This window comes from Colossoma macropomum, unplaced genomic scaffold, assembly GCF_904425465.1.
Source record: "Colossoma macropomum unplaced genomic scaffold, Colossoma_macropomum, whole genome shotgun sequence".
In the NCBI taxonomy this organism is placed as follows: Eukaryota; Metazoa; Chordata; class Actinopteri; order Characiformes; family Serrasalmidae; genus Colossoma; species Colossoma macropomum.
The window spans coordinates 30,847,564-30,860,075 of NW_023494788.1; the positions used below are offsets into that span (position 1 = coordinate 30,847,564).

At 36.9% G+C, this 12,512-nt stretch overlaps 1 protein-coding gene across 2 annotated transcripts in view; it reads left to right on the forward strand.

The window, feature by feature from the left end:
* Positions 1–11,119, forward strand: part of fbxo38 (F-box protein 38) — a 48,753-nt gene extending 37,634 nt beyond the window's left edge. The window contains exons 19-21 of one of the 2 annotated variants that reach the window (XR_005007184.1): positions 3,469–3,575; positions 3,857–3,960; positions 4,158–4,216. Coding sequence is in view for 1 of the 2 variants with exons in the window: in XM_036569162.1 (XP_036425055.1) it covers positions 3,857–3,960; positions 4,158–4,271; positions 10,017–10,195 (397 nt within the window). In the remaining variant the exon portion in view is untranslated. Of the gene's footprint in view, positions 1–3,468; positions 3,576–3,856; positions 3,961–4,157; positions 4,272–10,016 lie in introns of those variants that run through there. The other variant, XM_036569162.1, reaches the window with a different exon arrangement.
* Positions 11,120–12,512: the final 1,393 nt, after the last annotated feature.

Sequence of the window (12,512 nt, forward strand, 5' to 3'; positions counted from 1 at the left end):
TACAGCGTTACTCCTGAGTCCCTTCAGGTCACTCAACTTGTGATGAAGCCAAACCAGTGATGATTCTGCTCTTAGATTGAGCTCCGCCGCTTTCTCTTTTAACTTGCCATGTTTCTTTGCTTTGACGATGGGTGAGGCCGCAGAGGACGATTGGGTTTGCTATTCTGATGTCTCCATATTCAGGGATATTCTTCTCTTTCCTTTGACTAAATGCATGCACTGTACTTTCACTGAATGTATACACTGTACAGATCAGCACTGTGCGCAATACCTCTGCGAACGTTGCTCAAGTAACCAGCCCATATGGAGCCAGTTCTTTTGAGACTGTGCTTGTCACGTCAATATGTAAAGACATCTGACATGGTCTGAAAAATCTAACCCGAGAGCTCTGACTTTTGAATGAATATTGCAGGCTTTACAGGGAGACTTGCATTGCCAGTTTGTTTTGTTTAGTTCATTCTGAGAGATTTTTCCCCTTATTGCATAATTCCAAGCTGGATTCAGCAATATAACTTACTAATAATTTTTTTAATTTAGTTGAAGCATACATTTAGCATGCATACTAATAATAGTGTTATGGTCACCAAGATAGATTTCGTTATCTTGACTCTTTGCAAAGTGACTTTATTCTGAAAATACTGATTGATGCATCAATTAATTTTTTCAGTTAAAATTTAGTGCTTGTGTATTAGTGCTTGGTGTCTTTATCCTCATTTTGATCCTCAGGGACATTATTGTGATTTTAGACAGTGGCCCTTTTTAAATGCCCTTTATTCTTTTTCTCCTGAAAAACGTGTTGTAGAGAAGAGACCATAAGTCCTAGAGACAAGCCTGGTGGGTAGGTGTAGTTTGTGTGCCTCTAGCCAGGTAACAATAAAGGGAGCGCTATAGCGCAGCAAAACTCGTTTTGCCTCATAACTCATTTTTTTTCCTGATTCCTTGGCTCAAGCCAAACAACTTTGCAATTTGGACCATTTAGCTCTGCCCCGATTTTTTGCAAATTTGCATAATATGTGAAACCTACTTTTGCGAACTAGTCCTATGGTTTTTGCCTGATCCTCATGCAGCTGGTGTCAAGAAATTCAGAAGAGACTAAACCTCAATAATTATATTTGACTTTTTCAAACAGTATGGCTGCCATATACTAATTAACCCTTCTGGAATAATTAATAATTAAAAGTTCTATAACTCATAGGTCATTAAGGGGCACTGTAAGTGCCAAATAACTGTTTCTCAGCATCTGTACGTCTGATTAAGATGATATTTGGCATGCAGTATCTATTAGACAGACCATAAATGAATCTCTCTCTAGGGACAATTTGCCAGTCAGCATTCAGCAGGCTTTTGATAGGCTTAACATTGACCAGTCATCATGAATCTTGAATTGTGTCTCAGTGTAGCCATTTTCTAACAACCAGTGAAGTTTCAGAAGATTTGGCCACTAGGGGTGCTATTCATGAAAATTAATTATTACATGTTACATGTACATGTTTTTTATTTTTGGTCAAATAATTATGATAAGCTAATGTGCTACAGTGAGCCAAACAATTTTGCAATTACAATTTCATAAAAATTGCATATTTTGTATTGAAAACCATGCTTTTCGAACTAGTCTAGAACTAGAACCAGCGGTGCTCTAACCCTCAAAAACACTTAAAATCTTTATCTATTACAATGTTATTAAGAAGATAAACAGATAAACAAGTGGTGCCATTTGATTCAGTTTGCTGACCTGAATTACTTTGTAATTACAGGTTACATTAGATATTTCACTCCTTGTTTGGTATTTTGGCTTAAATTTGTTTGGCACACTGTACTTTGCACCGTGGTTGCCTATTAGGCCTAATTGGGCCTAATTACCGCTTATTGTCACTTGTGGTAATATTTTAAATTTGAGCTTGCCCATTTTGACTCAGCACATGGAGGTACCCATGTTACACAAGTGGTCACTTCTGAGAGAAATAGAGGAGGGGACAGTGAGAACGCACTCACCCTTGGCAGGGTAGCTTCAGTGAGCTATTCAGCTAGCCACGCAAACTTTTGAGATGTTTGAGTATAACATACCTAAAATGTGAGTAATTACTTTTTCTGGCTATAAAATTGGTAAACCACAGTGTAGTGCCTTTCTTTTTGTTGTTGTTAGCCATGTAGCTTCTAGCATACTAGTTACCAGAGCAAAAATTCAGTTGTATCAGCAGTTATGTATTGAGAAGATTCTAACTAAATGCCCAGCAAATTAAATGTTATGGTTTTGAAATGATAAGCATTTTAAAGTAGTTTATTGCTATATAAGCAGTTTTGTCTGCTGTAATTTTTGGGTTTGAAAAACAAAATGCATCGGATCATAATATTTTGTGGGCAAATTCTGCTGCCAAACTCGACACTGCTGTTTGTGCAATCCTTTGCCCATTCAAAGGCTCATCGAACACCCTGAGGGGAAATTACCAGGCCGAGTGGATACAGGCTTCCTGAAAGCAGTGTTATAAAGGGGAGAGTGAAGTTAGAGACAGTGACATTTGTAAGCTGGCCTACAGAGTGTCAAAATGATCTTAAATCATTGGAATGATAATAAAAAGAGAAACAGTGATTAAAAATCCTTTTTTTCCCTTTTGCTGTCCTGCACTGGTCAGCATAGACCATTCAAAAAAATTGAGCAGCAGCTGATAAACAGTGGAGCTATTTTGTGGTTTTAATGAGGGTTGTAAGACAAGAGATTTATAATCACTGTTCATCCCAAATATCAAGAAAGGGTATGATGTTCTTGAACTTGTACATTACAGGTTTGATACCACTTGGAAACACAGCTTGTGTGTTACATGCAGAATATTGCAAAACCACAGAAGTAAAGTGGAAAGTGCAAAGTATAACTAAAGTTATTTTATGTGAACAGTTTTATTTATTGTCAGCTCAGTTTTGTGCTATTGCACACAGATTTTTATAAATAATGTGTTCTTGCTTTATAGTTTTCATATTTATTGCATTAATTTAAAAGCAAAAGTAAAAAAATTGCTTCTTTTGGTTTTGTGCTTTCTTTTTTTTTTTTCCAACCAGGCATGTCTTGAATTCTGGTTTCGGACAGGATTTTTCATTTCAGTGCAGTGCTATTGAGAACTCTTGTGTTAATAGTATTTGTCATCATATTAGTTTAAACTCCCATCCAATAGCCCTTCAGATTTTAAACTCAATAGAAACCGTCTGTAATGGGGTGGTCAGACCACTTTTGATGAAATTTCTGTCTATAGTGATACAAAAAGTGTTGACAAAATGAGCTCTGATCTGGATCCATTGTTCTTAAACTCCAAACTTTAAATCCTTCTTGAAATCATCTACCTTGAAATGTTTTAAACACACTTATTTTCAGTAAAAATAATAGTGGTTTTGAGTTTGGGTTATCTATAGAAGCCGACTATTTTTATTTATTTTTTTAACCTTTCTGACTGGCTTTGCTTCCTGCATACCCTTCAACAGAGCAAGTCTGCATATTGACTGAAACTTGTGGCAGATGCATTGCAGGGCTTTGCAAGCATAGCCAAACCCCAGCTAACCTGAAACAGTGCAAAGGAGCACTGGGAGATGTAGGTATAATGCAAGAAATAAAACAGTTCTATAAATTTAGAACTATAGTGCAAATTTGAATGATTTTTGTTCTGAACTTCATGAATTTACTGGCCTGGAAAATGGATCAGAACTATTTGATAATGTAACTGGTCCTATTGAAATATAATTATTTGGTCTTTATTTACTTGATCTGAAAATGATCTGTGTACACTAATCTTGGTGTTATAATGACTATAAGCCCACGACCAACCTTTTCCTGTCTAAGGTCTTAATTAAGGTTATTTTATCTGTCCAACAGAGAACTAATAAAGTATGAATTCTTCCCGGAGGCTACAAGAACAGAAGCGGATGTAAAAAAATATCCCAACTACCCTTGGGGCAGAGACATCTATACCGTAGAGGGTGAGAGGAAGTAGTCTAGGGTCCTGTGTGAATGGAAATTATGCAGTTTGTTAAGAGTAAACCTTCATAAAATTAATTAATTAATTAAAATGTCCATGTTGTTCTTCATAAACTATACTAATATTTTGTCCTTGGTGGTGTTCTCACCCCCTGTTTTACCCTCTCTTCTCTTCACTACTTACTCTTCTCTATATTAGGAGTAGTAGATGGCGCTCCCTACTCAATGGTCACGGATTTTCCATGGCTTCGCTCTCTGCGTGCAGCAGTACCCAACAGTTATGCCCGTTACGACTTTGAGGATGATGAAAGCTGTAAGTTTGTGAGCACTGTGGTGTTACTGTTGAGCTTACAAATGCTGATCACCCCTGAAATCTACTTTAATTTTTTAATAGTAAATATTTTTGAAAAAAAGTAAGTAGGTTACTTTTGGATGCACAAAAGTGACCCTCTTATTTAATGTTTCTTTTTTTACTTTTTGGAAATAAATTAACATATAAGCATTTTAATCTTTAACTCTGCACACCCCTTAACATCAAAACGGTTATAAAAAGCATACATTCAATGACGTTTAATAATATTTTTTATTTGGATAAATCAAGAACAATATTTTTGAAGCCATTCCAGGATGCTTCAAGTCATTTGTCCTGCTGAACAAAAATAATAACAAAATAACAAAAAAAAATTTCTTCTAGTGTTTAGCAGACTCAAATAGTTTTTGTGTAATTTGCTGCTAATTTTCTCTGTTCCTTATTGCTTCAGTTTTAACAAGCGTTAAAACAACCTGGAGCTCAGAAGCAACTATATATCACCCTAAACACTTTACTCAGCATTTAAACACAAAGTTGTATTAGCGTCTCATTTTGTTTTGCCACATTTTTTACTGGTCCTGCATGTTATCCCTTTCTGATTGTCAGGTCTTTTGAGAGTCAGATCAGAGGCATCATTTATAAATGTTGCCTGCATACAAATAGGAGTCTGGAATGTCTGCGTGCAACTCTCCCATGTAAAATTTAGGACTTATATATACATGACAGGAAATTGAGCATATATTTTTGGAAGATTTGACCCGTTGTTCAGTGTTCACTTGATGGTGGACTCATGAGCATTAACATTAGCCACTGTGAGACAGGCCTTTAGTTGCTTAGAAGTTACTCTGGGTTCCTGGTCAAACCTGATTACCATCCCATTGATTGACAACACTTTTGCCACATACTTTTTGTTTAATTTGGTTCTCTTTATCTACTCATAGGACTTGAAATGTGAAAATCTGATGAAGTTTTAGGCCAAATTTATGGAGAATTCTAGAAAATTCTAAAGGGTTTGCAAACTTTCAAGCACCACTGTATATGCAGAATTTTGGAGTAGGAATTAACAACACCTGTGACAACATATGGCATTGCAGCTGAATGTATAAATGACCGTTCTCTCCCTCTCAGTATCAAATCACACAGCTTTATATAAAAAAGATACTTTGTCATGAAAAGCATTTTGTCATAATGTTTTTTTTCTTTCATTTGTTTATTCAGCATTGACTAGTGTTGTTCCAATTGTTGTTTTACTGAGTGTTCAGGTTAACTGTTTGGGAGAAAATGCCCTTTTAAGAACAGTATTGTAACATTACTGTAAAGCTAAAACGTATCTTTGCATGTTCAGCCATCAGTTTGGTCAAACTTTATTTTGATGGTCTCCTAGAGATACTTACAGTATTAACTTTCTGGCAATAGTTGGTTATCAGCAACATCAAGGTAAGCGTAAGGTTTAGAAGTAGGGTTAGATTTAATAGAATCTTTGGCACTCAACTTCAAGTATTGAAGTACTTCTATTAAGTACTTCTATTACTGCGTGTAATAGATATTTAGTTGAATGTTAGTTAAAGACAGATTGAGCATCTTCAAAGCATCTACAGAGGGTTGTCAAAATAGTTTTCAGCAGAGCTACTCTGGAAAATGCCCGATCACCAAAGCTATTGTGTTTAGAGAAGGGAATGGTGAGCAGACCAGCGGTAGAAGAACGGAGAGTGCGCATAGGCTTGTAGTATTGGAGAAGGTCAGAGAGATAGGAAGGAGCAAGATTGTTGAGAACTTTGTAGGTGAAAAGAAGCATCTTGAACTGAATATGGTAGTAAGTGAGGAGATGAGCAGCAGAGTTTTATATGTACTTCAAACGACAGAGGAAATAATTTTAATCAGCTGTTTGCTGAAGTAAGGTGAAGGATTCTAACCTCTCTGCAGTAGTTACACTGTACACAAGATCTGAATTGGCTTTGTAGGGCAGCAGATGTGTAGCAGTTTTGCCTGATCGATTAAATTTTATTATTGAAAAAATTCATAAAATCATTGCTTCTGTAGGCTGATGGTATCTGGGAGTTTAGCAACTGGAGAGAGAGGTTGAGCGTGCTGCAGTAAGTGCTGTTCTGTAGTCTATAAGGCTATCCTTCCAGGTGGATTGGAATAATTCTAGTTTAGTCAGGTGCCGCTCTAATTGTCTGAGAGTCTGTTTTAAAGTGCGAGTATAATCATTGCGCCATGGTGTGACATAGCCACATGAAAGGTGTTTTATAGGTTTATAGTTTTGCTATTTGCAGTCAGGTATTAAAAAGGGGATCAGAATAAATTTGTTTGCTGAACCATCATAGCACTGTTCCTTTAAGAGCCTTCCTGGAAAATGCAAGGGGCGGAGCTCCTGGGAAGGAACTACAGGAGGAGCATTTCCTGGTTAAAGGGAGAGAGAAGATGGCAGTGCAAGAAAGAGGAAAGTTTGTTTTGAGTTTGAGTTTGGTGAAAGTGTGTTTTTTGGGTACTCAAGGGATCAACAAACAAAAGCCACCAACTTTTCCACATAAGGCCTACTTATGAACTGGCAGACCTGTGGAAGAGGCAAATTTCTAAGAAAAGTGGATTAACCCTCAGGGATCTTGAAGAAGCTTGGGGATAGGCCTGTCATTTCCGGTGAGATCCAGCTGGTTTATTTTTTTGTTTGTTTTTGCAATGCATTGCTAAGGACTTGAGTTTTTGATTTAATATTTTTTTTACTTGTGGATCCCATGGTATGTCAATGTAAAATCTGTGACAATTGTTACTTTATTTGAGAGAACATCCCTGTAAGAACTCAGAATTCGGCCCTGGTGGCCTGTAGATTGTATTTAGTGAAGATGAATTTTTATTTGTTCCTCGATTACTTACGTTAAGAAAAGAGAATTTGTAGCCTGCTTTCTGATTAATGCCTAAAAGCGTAAAAGGCCTGAAATAGATAATAATCCATGATAAACACCACTTGGACAACCAGCAGTTTAGTGACCATAAACTTCTGTAAATTTCTGTGTCACATCGAACTGGGATGGGCCCAATCCATATTACAGCATTGGACATCGTTTGGGCTAACTTACTTTTTAATGTTATCTTTAGTTATTTCTGGCTGCTGCAGACAGACATCGTTAGTACCTACATGAATGACTATCCTAAAATAATCACAGCTAGCAAATAGCTAGCAAACAGCTTCAGGTTCCCCAGAATGTCCAGCACCCCGGCTCCTGGTACACAGCTAACTGCTACTGGTGCCCCTAAAGTAAAAGCTGTTTTCAAGTGCCATAAAATATAATAACCAGAGCTCTTTCAACAGGCCATTTAAACGACTTCAGAGGGTGTCTCACTGAGTGGTGTAAATCTATTGGACATGTGAATGGGAGACGTGAAGTGGTGCTTGCATGGGGAAGCTTTAGCAGGGAAGCTTTTAGACTACGCACCTGTACGTCCTGCTGTGAGAGCGAGTTAACACGTGGCCATGTTACCTCTTCTTGAGGCACCCAGAGCTCCTAACAGCAAATTTGAACGCTGAGTAGCCCTGCTCTTTTTCTAATTTCAGGATGCAAATTACATTTCTCACAAACAAAGCTAGTAATGCTGCTGTCAAAGCAACAGTTTGTGGTCTGCCACACTGATACTTGCATTACTTCGTTGGCCAATTTGAGTTTTTTCCAAATGTGTCTTAAGGACCCAATGATAGAAGTGGCCTCAGAAAGTCTGTGGTTCTGTATTTGTCTGTATTTATTGCGATTAATATACAGCTAATTAAAAATGTAAAAAAACAGCTACATACTAGCAAGATTAGAGTGGAGAAAACAGCAGCGTTTCCACCAAGCTATTTCAAAAAACGGTAATACACTAACATGACTTCTCATTTTACAACATATAACCTACAATTTTTCTTTTTTTTTGTCATGCAGAATTAAAGTTATCTGGGGAGTAGCTCATGTCATTTCATCATAAAAAGGAAGTTAGGCATCAGGTGCTAATAATTATAGATCAGTATCTGAATTGTCTTGCTTAACTCAAGTGGTTTCTTTATGCAAACTTTGTCCTGTCTTTTAGAGAATATCATAGCGTTATATCTGCTTCCACGCCCGTTCTAAATTTTGTTTACTACCATAGATCATCCGTTGATCGTCCCCTGCTTTTAAGAACCTTCCAAATATTAGTTTGTTGAGACTACAAACTGGATCCAGAATTATTTCTTTAGTAGGCAGCTTTACCTTTCTTTTGCTCTTATTTTTTCTTGATTTTAATTAGTCATTTAAGTTAATTTTACTTAGTTGGTTAAACTTCATTTTTACTTTTTTAATTGCATATCATCTCTCTTGTCATGCTTGGATACATTGCAAATGAGGGTCACCCTCAGTGTATTTCTGAGTCAAAAGGTTGACTGATCACCAGCTCTACTTCTTTCCACCGACCACCTTCTCATCTTTAAATGAGGTTTAAGTTGACTTTATATTTGCCATCTTCGTAATTGAATTTTCCATTCCCCCTTCATATGCAGCAGCTTTGTGCAGTCACTTGAATGTAACTGCAGTATTAAGTTGGAACGGAAAATTTGCAAAACAAGATGGCAAATAGGAAGCCAACTTTAGCTCCCACATCAGAGTCGTTAGTTTGCTCTACGCATTTCACTTGGGACAAAACCTTGGGCAAACCAATATTGGGCAGGCCTGTAAGTAGCTAGCCATGTTGTGTGATTTTATTTACTTTGACAGTTGAAGTCAGATAAGCTTAAATTAAAAGTTTGATAGTGAGCTAACAACTTCAGTTTACTTTGTGGTGTTGTCAAGATCGAAAGCAAGTAACTAGTATAGGTAATGTTAGCTACTAGCAAACTCTAAGTAACTAGCATAGCCAGTATAGCAACCTAGCTTATTTACTCAGAGGTTTATTTCATTTTCCTGCCTGTGTCAAGTCAAGTCAAAGTTTATTTATGAAGCGCTTTTCACAGCAGGCATTGTCACAAAGCAGCTTTACAGAAAAAGAAAAGTAATTTCTGCAGGCAGTACCATGGTTAACACTTCATTGCACTCATTCACAGTATTCACCATGTTATTTCTCTTCAGTCCTCTGCACTTGTGTGTTAATAATAAAAAAAAAATTCTCCTCAGTGTCTACACTTTTGTGTTTCAAATCAAAATCAAATGAAATCACGTTTGTCACATCACAGGTGCAAGGTAAGTGAAAATCTTAGGTGCGTAGCCCCCTTGTAGAATTAATACCAAAAAAAATGTAAGAAGAAAGAAATATATAAACACCAACTCTATACACACATACACAATATACACGTTCCAATGTACAGTTGTACAGTAATAAGTTATGATATAAAACTATGAAGTACTGTTGTACACATTTCCGTTTCTTAAACTAGATTAAGCTACGGTATGGCTCTTGTCGTAGACTCTTGGCTTATCTTTGGGCACTTTGTGTTGCTTTGGCATATGCTGTTTGAATGTGTTGAAGTTGCCCTGGATAAGGGTGTCTGCTGAATGACAGTGTAAATGACTGGATCGATATGATGAGCTTAATGGCTTTTGTAAGTGATTTTGTAAAATGTGCTTAATTTTCATGTAAATTAAATTAAGATTTTTTGTCATTTTAAATTTGTCCATTTATCATGAAATGTTCATACTGTGGTAAGGGACGCTGCTGTTATCAAATGATGAAAAACAACCTGATTTGATTGTGAAAATACATATTTATACTTTAAAATTTTTATGTCATTATTGTTCTCTTCTCCAGCCACCATCTATGCCCCACGACGTAAGGGCCAGCTTTCAGCTGATATCTGCATGGAGACGATTGGTGAGGAGATCTCAGAGCGGCGTCAGATGCGGCTAGGTGTGTTCCAACGTGTGGTTGTCATATTCATTCACTACTGTGACATGCATGGGGAACCTGTGGATGATGACTACATTTAAAACATTGTTAGTGGATCTGATGTGCATGAACACAGATGACTTGTTTCATACTCCTGCTGGATCATCTGTATTGCCCTCTTTTTGCCCACTTATGCCTTCTGGAAAGAGGTGAAAAGGAAATTTCTGTTGTTTTTGGCTTGTGTGCTCCACATACACAGGGGATGTTAGTTGGTCGGTGTCTTGCTGCACACCTGTCTGATACATTGCATAAATTTGACTGTGTTAGTAGTTTTTGTAAAATAGTTGCACTTGTGCAAATATTAGTAAATCTGCCCCCAGTCTTTTGCTTCTTCACTTGTTAATTATATGCAGGGCGCTCAATCCTGTATGTCGAGAATACTGTATTCCCACTGTGGAGCAGCAGTGTTTCCGTGCCAAATTTTCAGCTTCTACCTCTGTTGATGGGGCAAAGACATCAGCAAACTATAAGTGCATTCTTAAAAAGTACCCAGATTTCTCTTTTTGCTTGTCCTTCTTTTAAGTAAGCTATGTTTTATTCTTTCATCTTTCAAACATTAGCCGATAAGTTTAGTTTTGATTAGATTGGTCTATGTGCACTGTGAGCATTAGTGTATATTTCACAGGTTTTGGTTTCCTTTAGTATGTACTTAAACAATAGATTGAATATCATTAGTCTTTTCTTAGAGTGAAGATTTTCTCCCCAAAGTTTTGAAGAGTTAATTGTTAAAAAAAAAATGTAGTATCCACTGCTCATGTAATGCTGACTAGATAAACATGAGAACAAAATTTTTGCTCTTGCTATCAAACTATGTGGCTGTGTAGATACTACTACCATACCAAACACTGCAGAAACCTGTGTATAAAACCTATACAGAGATATACCTTTACATTATCTCTTGAAAATGGTTTTATATGTTTATATAAAATAAAAATTCACATAATAAAAAGGGAGAATCATTTCTGGATGGTTGTGCTTTTGTGTGTATGAATTTGTGTGAGAAACTATTCATCATTACCTACACAATCTTCAATGTAGTGTTAGGAGTAGGTGTTATTTTTGTAATTAACATGCTTAAATAATACAAATGCTTACCTGGTAATGTATACCTTCCTCTCATTTGATTTCATATTCATCTAAGTATTGTAATATTGTCACTGTCGAAATAAAGCCTTACAGGAGATGGTAAAAAATCATCAGGTAATGCTATCATCAGGTAATGTGAAAATATTTTTTCTAATTTTGGACCATTTCTATTGGTACGTTCATCATGACATAACAAAAAGAGTAGCATGTGTTTTCAAATGATATTCAAAAAAAAAAATTGGTTCTAAATAGCACCAAAAAAGCTTTACATTGTAACAAATGTTAACAAATAACAAATGTTTGGTGCTCTAGTGTTACTATATGCTATGTATACTATATACCAATATATATTTAATTAGTGTAGTTGGAATATTTGTGCATGTGTAATATTTTTAGCTGGTCAAGGGAGTGATGGCTTGTGTGAAGATGCTTTGTGCTGCAGTCTGTGGAGGTCGTGTCTGGTGGTAGAGCTACCCCACACTGTGATGGATGTGGTGATGACAGACTCTGTGATGGTTGTGTAAAACCATGTCAGCATCTGGGGCAGGTTTAACTTCCTCAGTTGATGGAGGAAGTACATCCTTTGCTGGGCTCTCTCCCACTTCAGGTCCCTGTTGATTTTTGTGCCTAAGAACTTGCAGGATTCCACTGCCATCACAGTTCTGTCCGGGAAGGTGAGTGCTGGCAGGGTTGGAGGTCTTCTCCTGAAGTCCACTGTCATCTCTACTGTTTTCACTGTATTCAGCACCAGGTTGTTGTGGCTGCTCTGAAGGACCACCTGATCAACCACCCTTATGTAAGCAAACTCGTCACCATCACGGATGAGACCAATCAATGTAGTGTCATCTGCATAATTTTGACTGAGGGGTCTGTGGGGGTACAGTTATTTGTGTACAGTGAGAAGGGCAATGGTGAGAGTACACAGCCCTGTGGAGCTAGTTATTAAATAAGTTATTAAATAAACAGTTTTTTCTCACGAGTGACATCATTTACCACATAATTGACACTGGTTAATGATGATCTGAGAAACATACTTTCCCCCTCCTTAGCAGCCGGTATCCGTGATTACAATAGAGTTATCTGACTTTTTCAGCTTTAATTATTCAGCCTCATAATTGCACTAAGAAGTCCAGAGCTGACTAAAAGTGTTGAATAAAATGACTGCTTTGCTGTTTAATAAACATTTTCAAAAAGAATCAAGGGTTTTTGTGAGATTGCACATGGTTTAAGGAATATATGTGGGTCTTTCAGTGTATCATGTGCTCCTGTTAA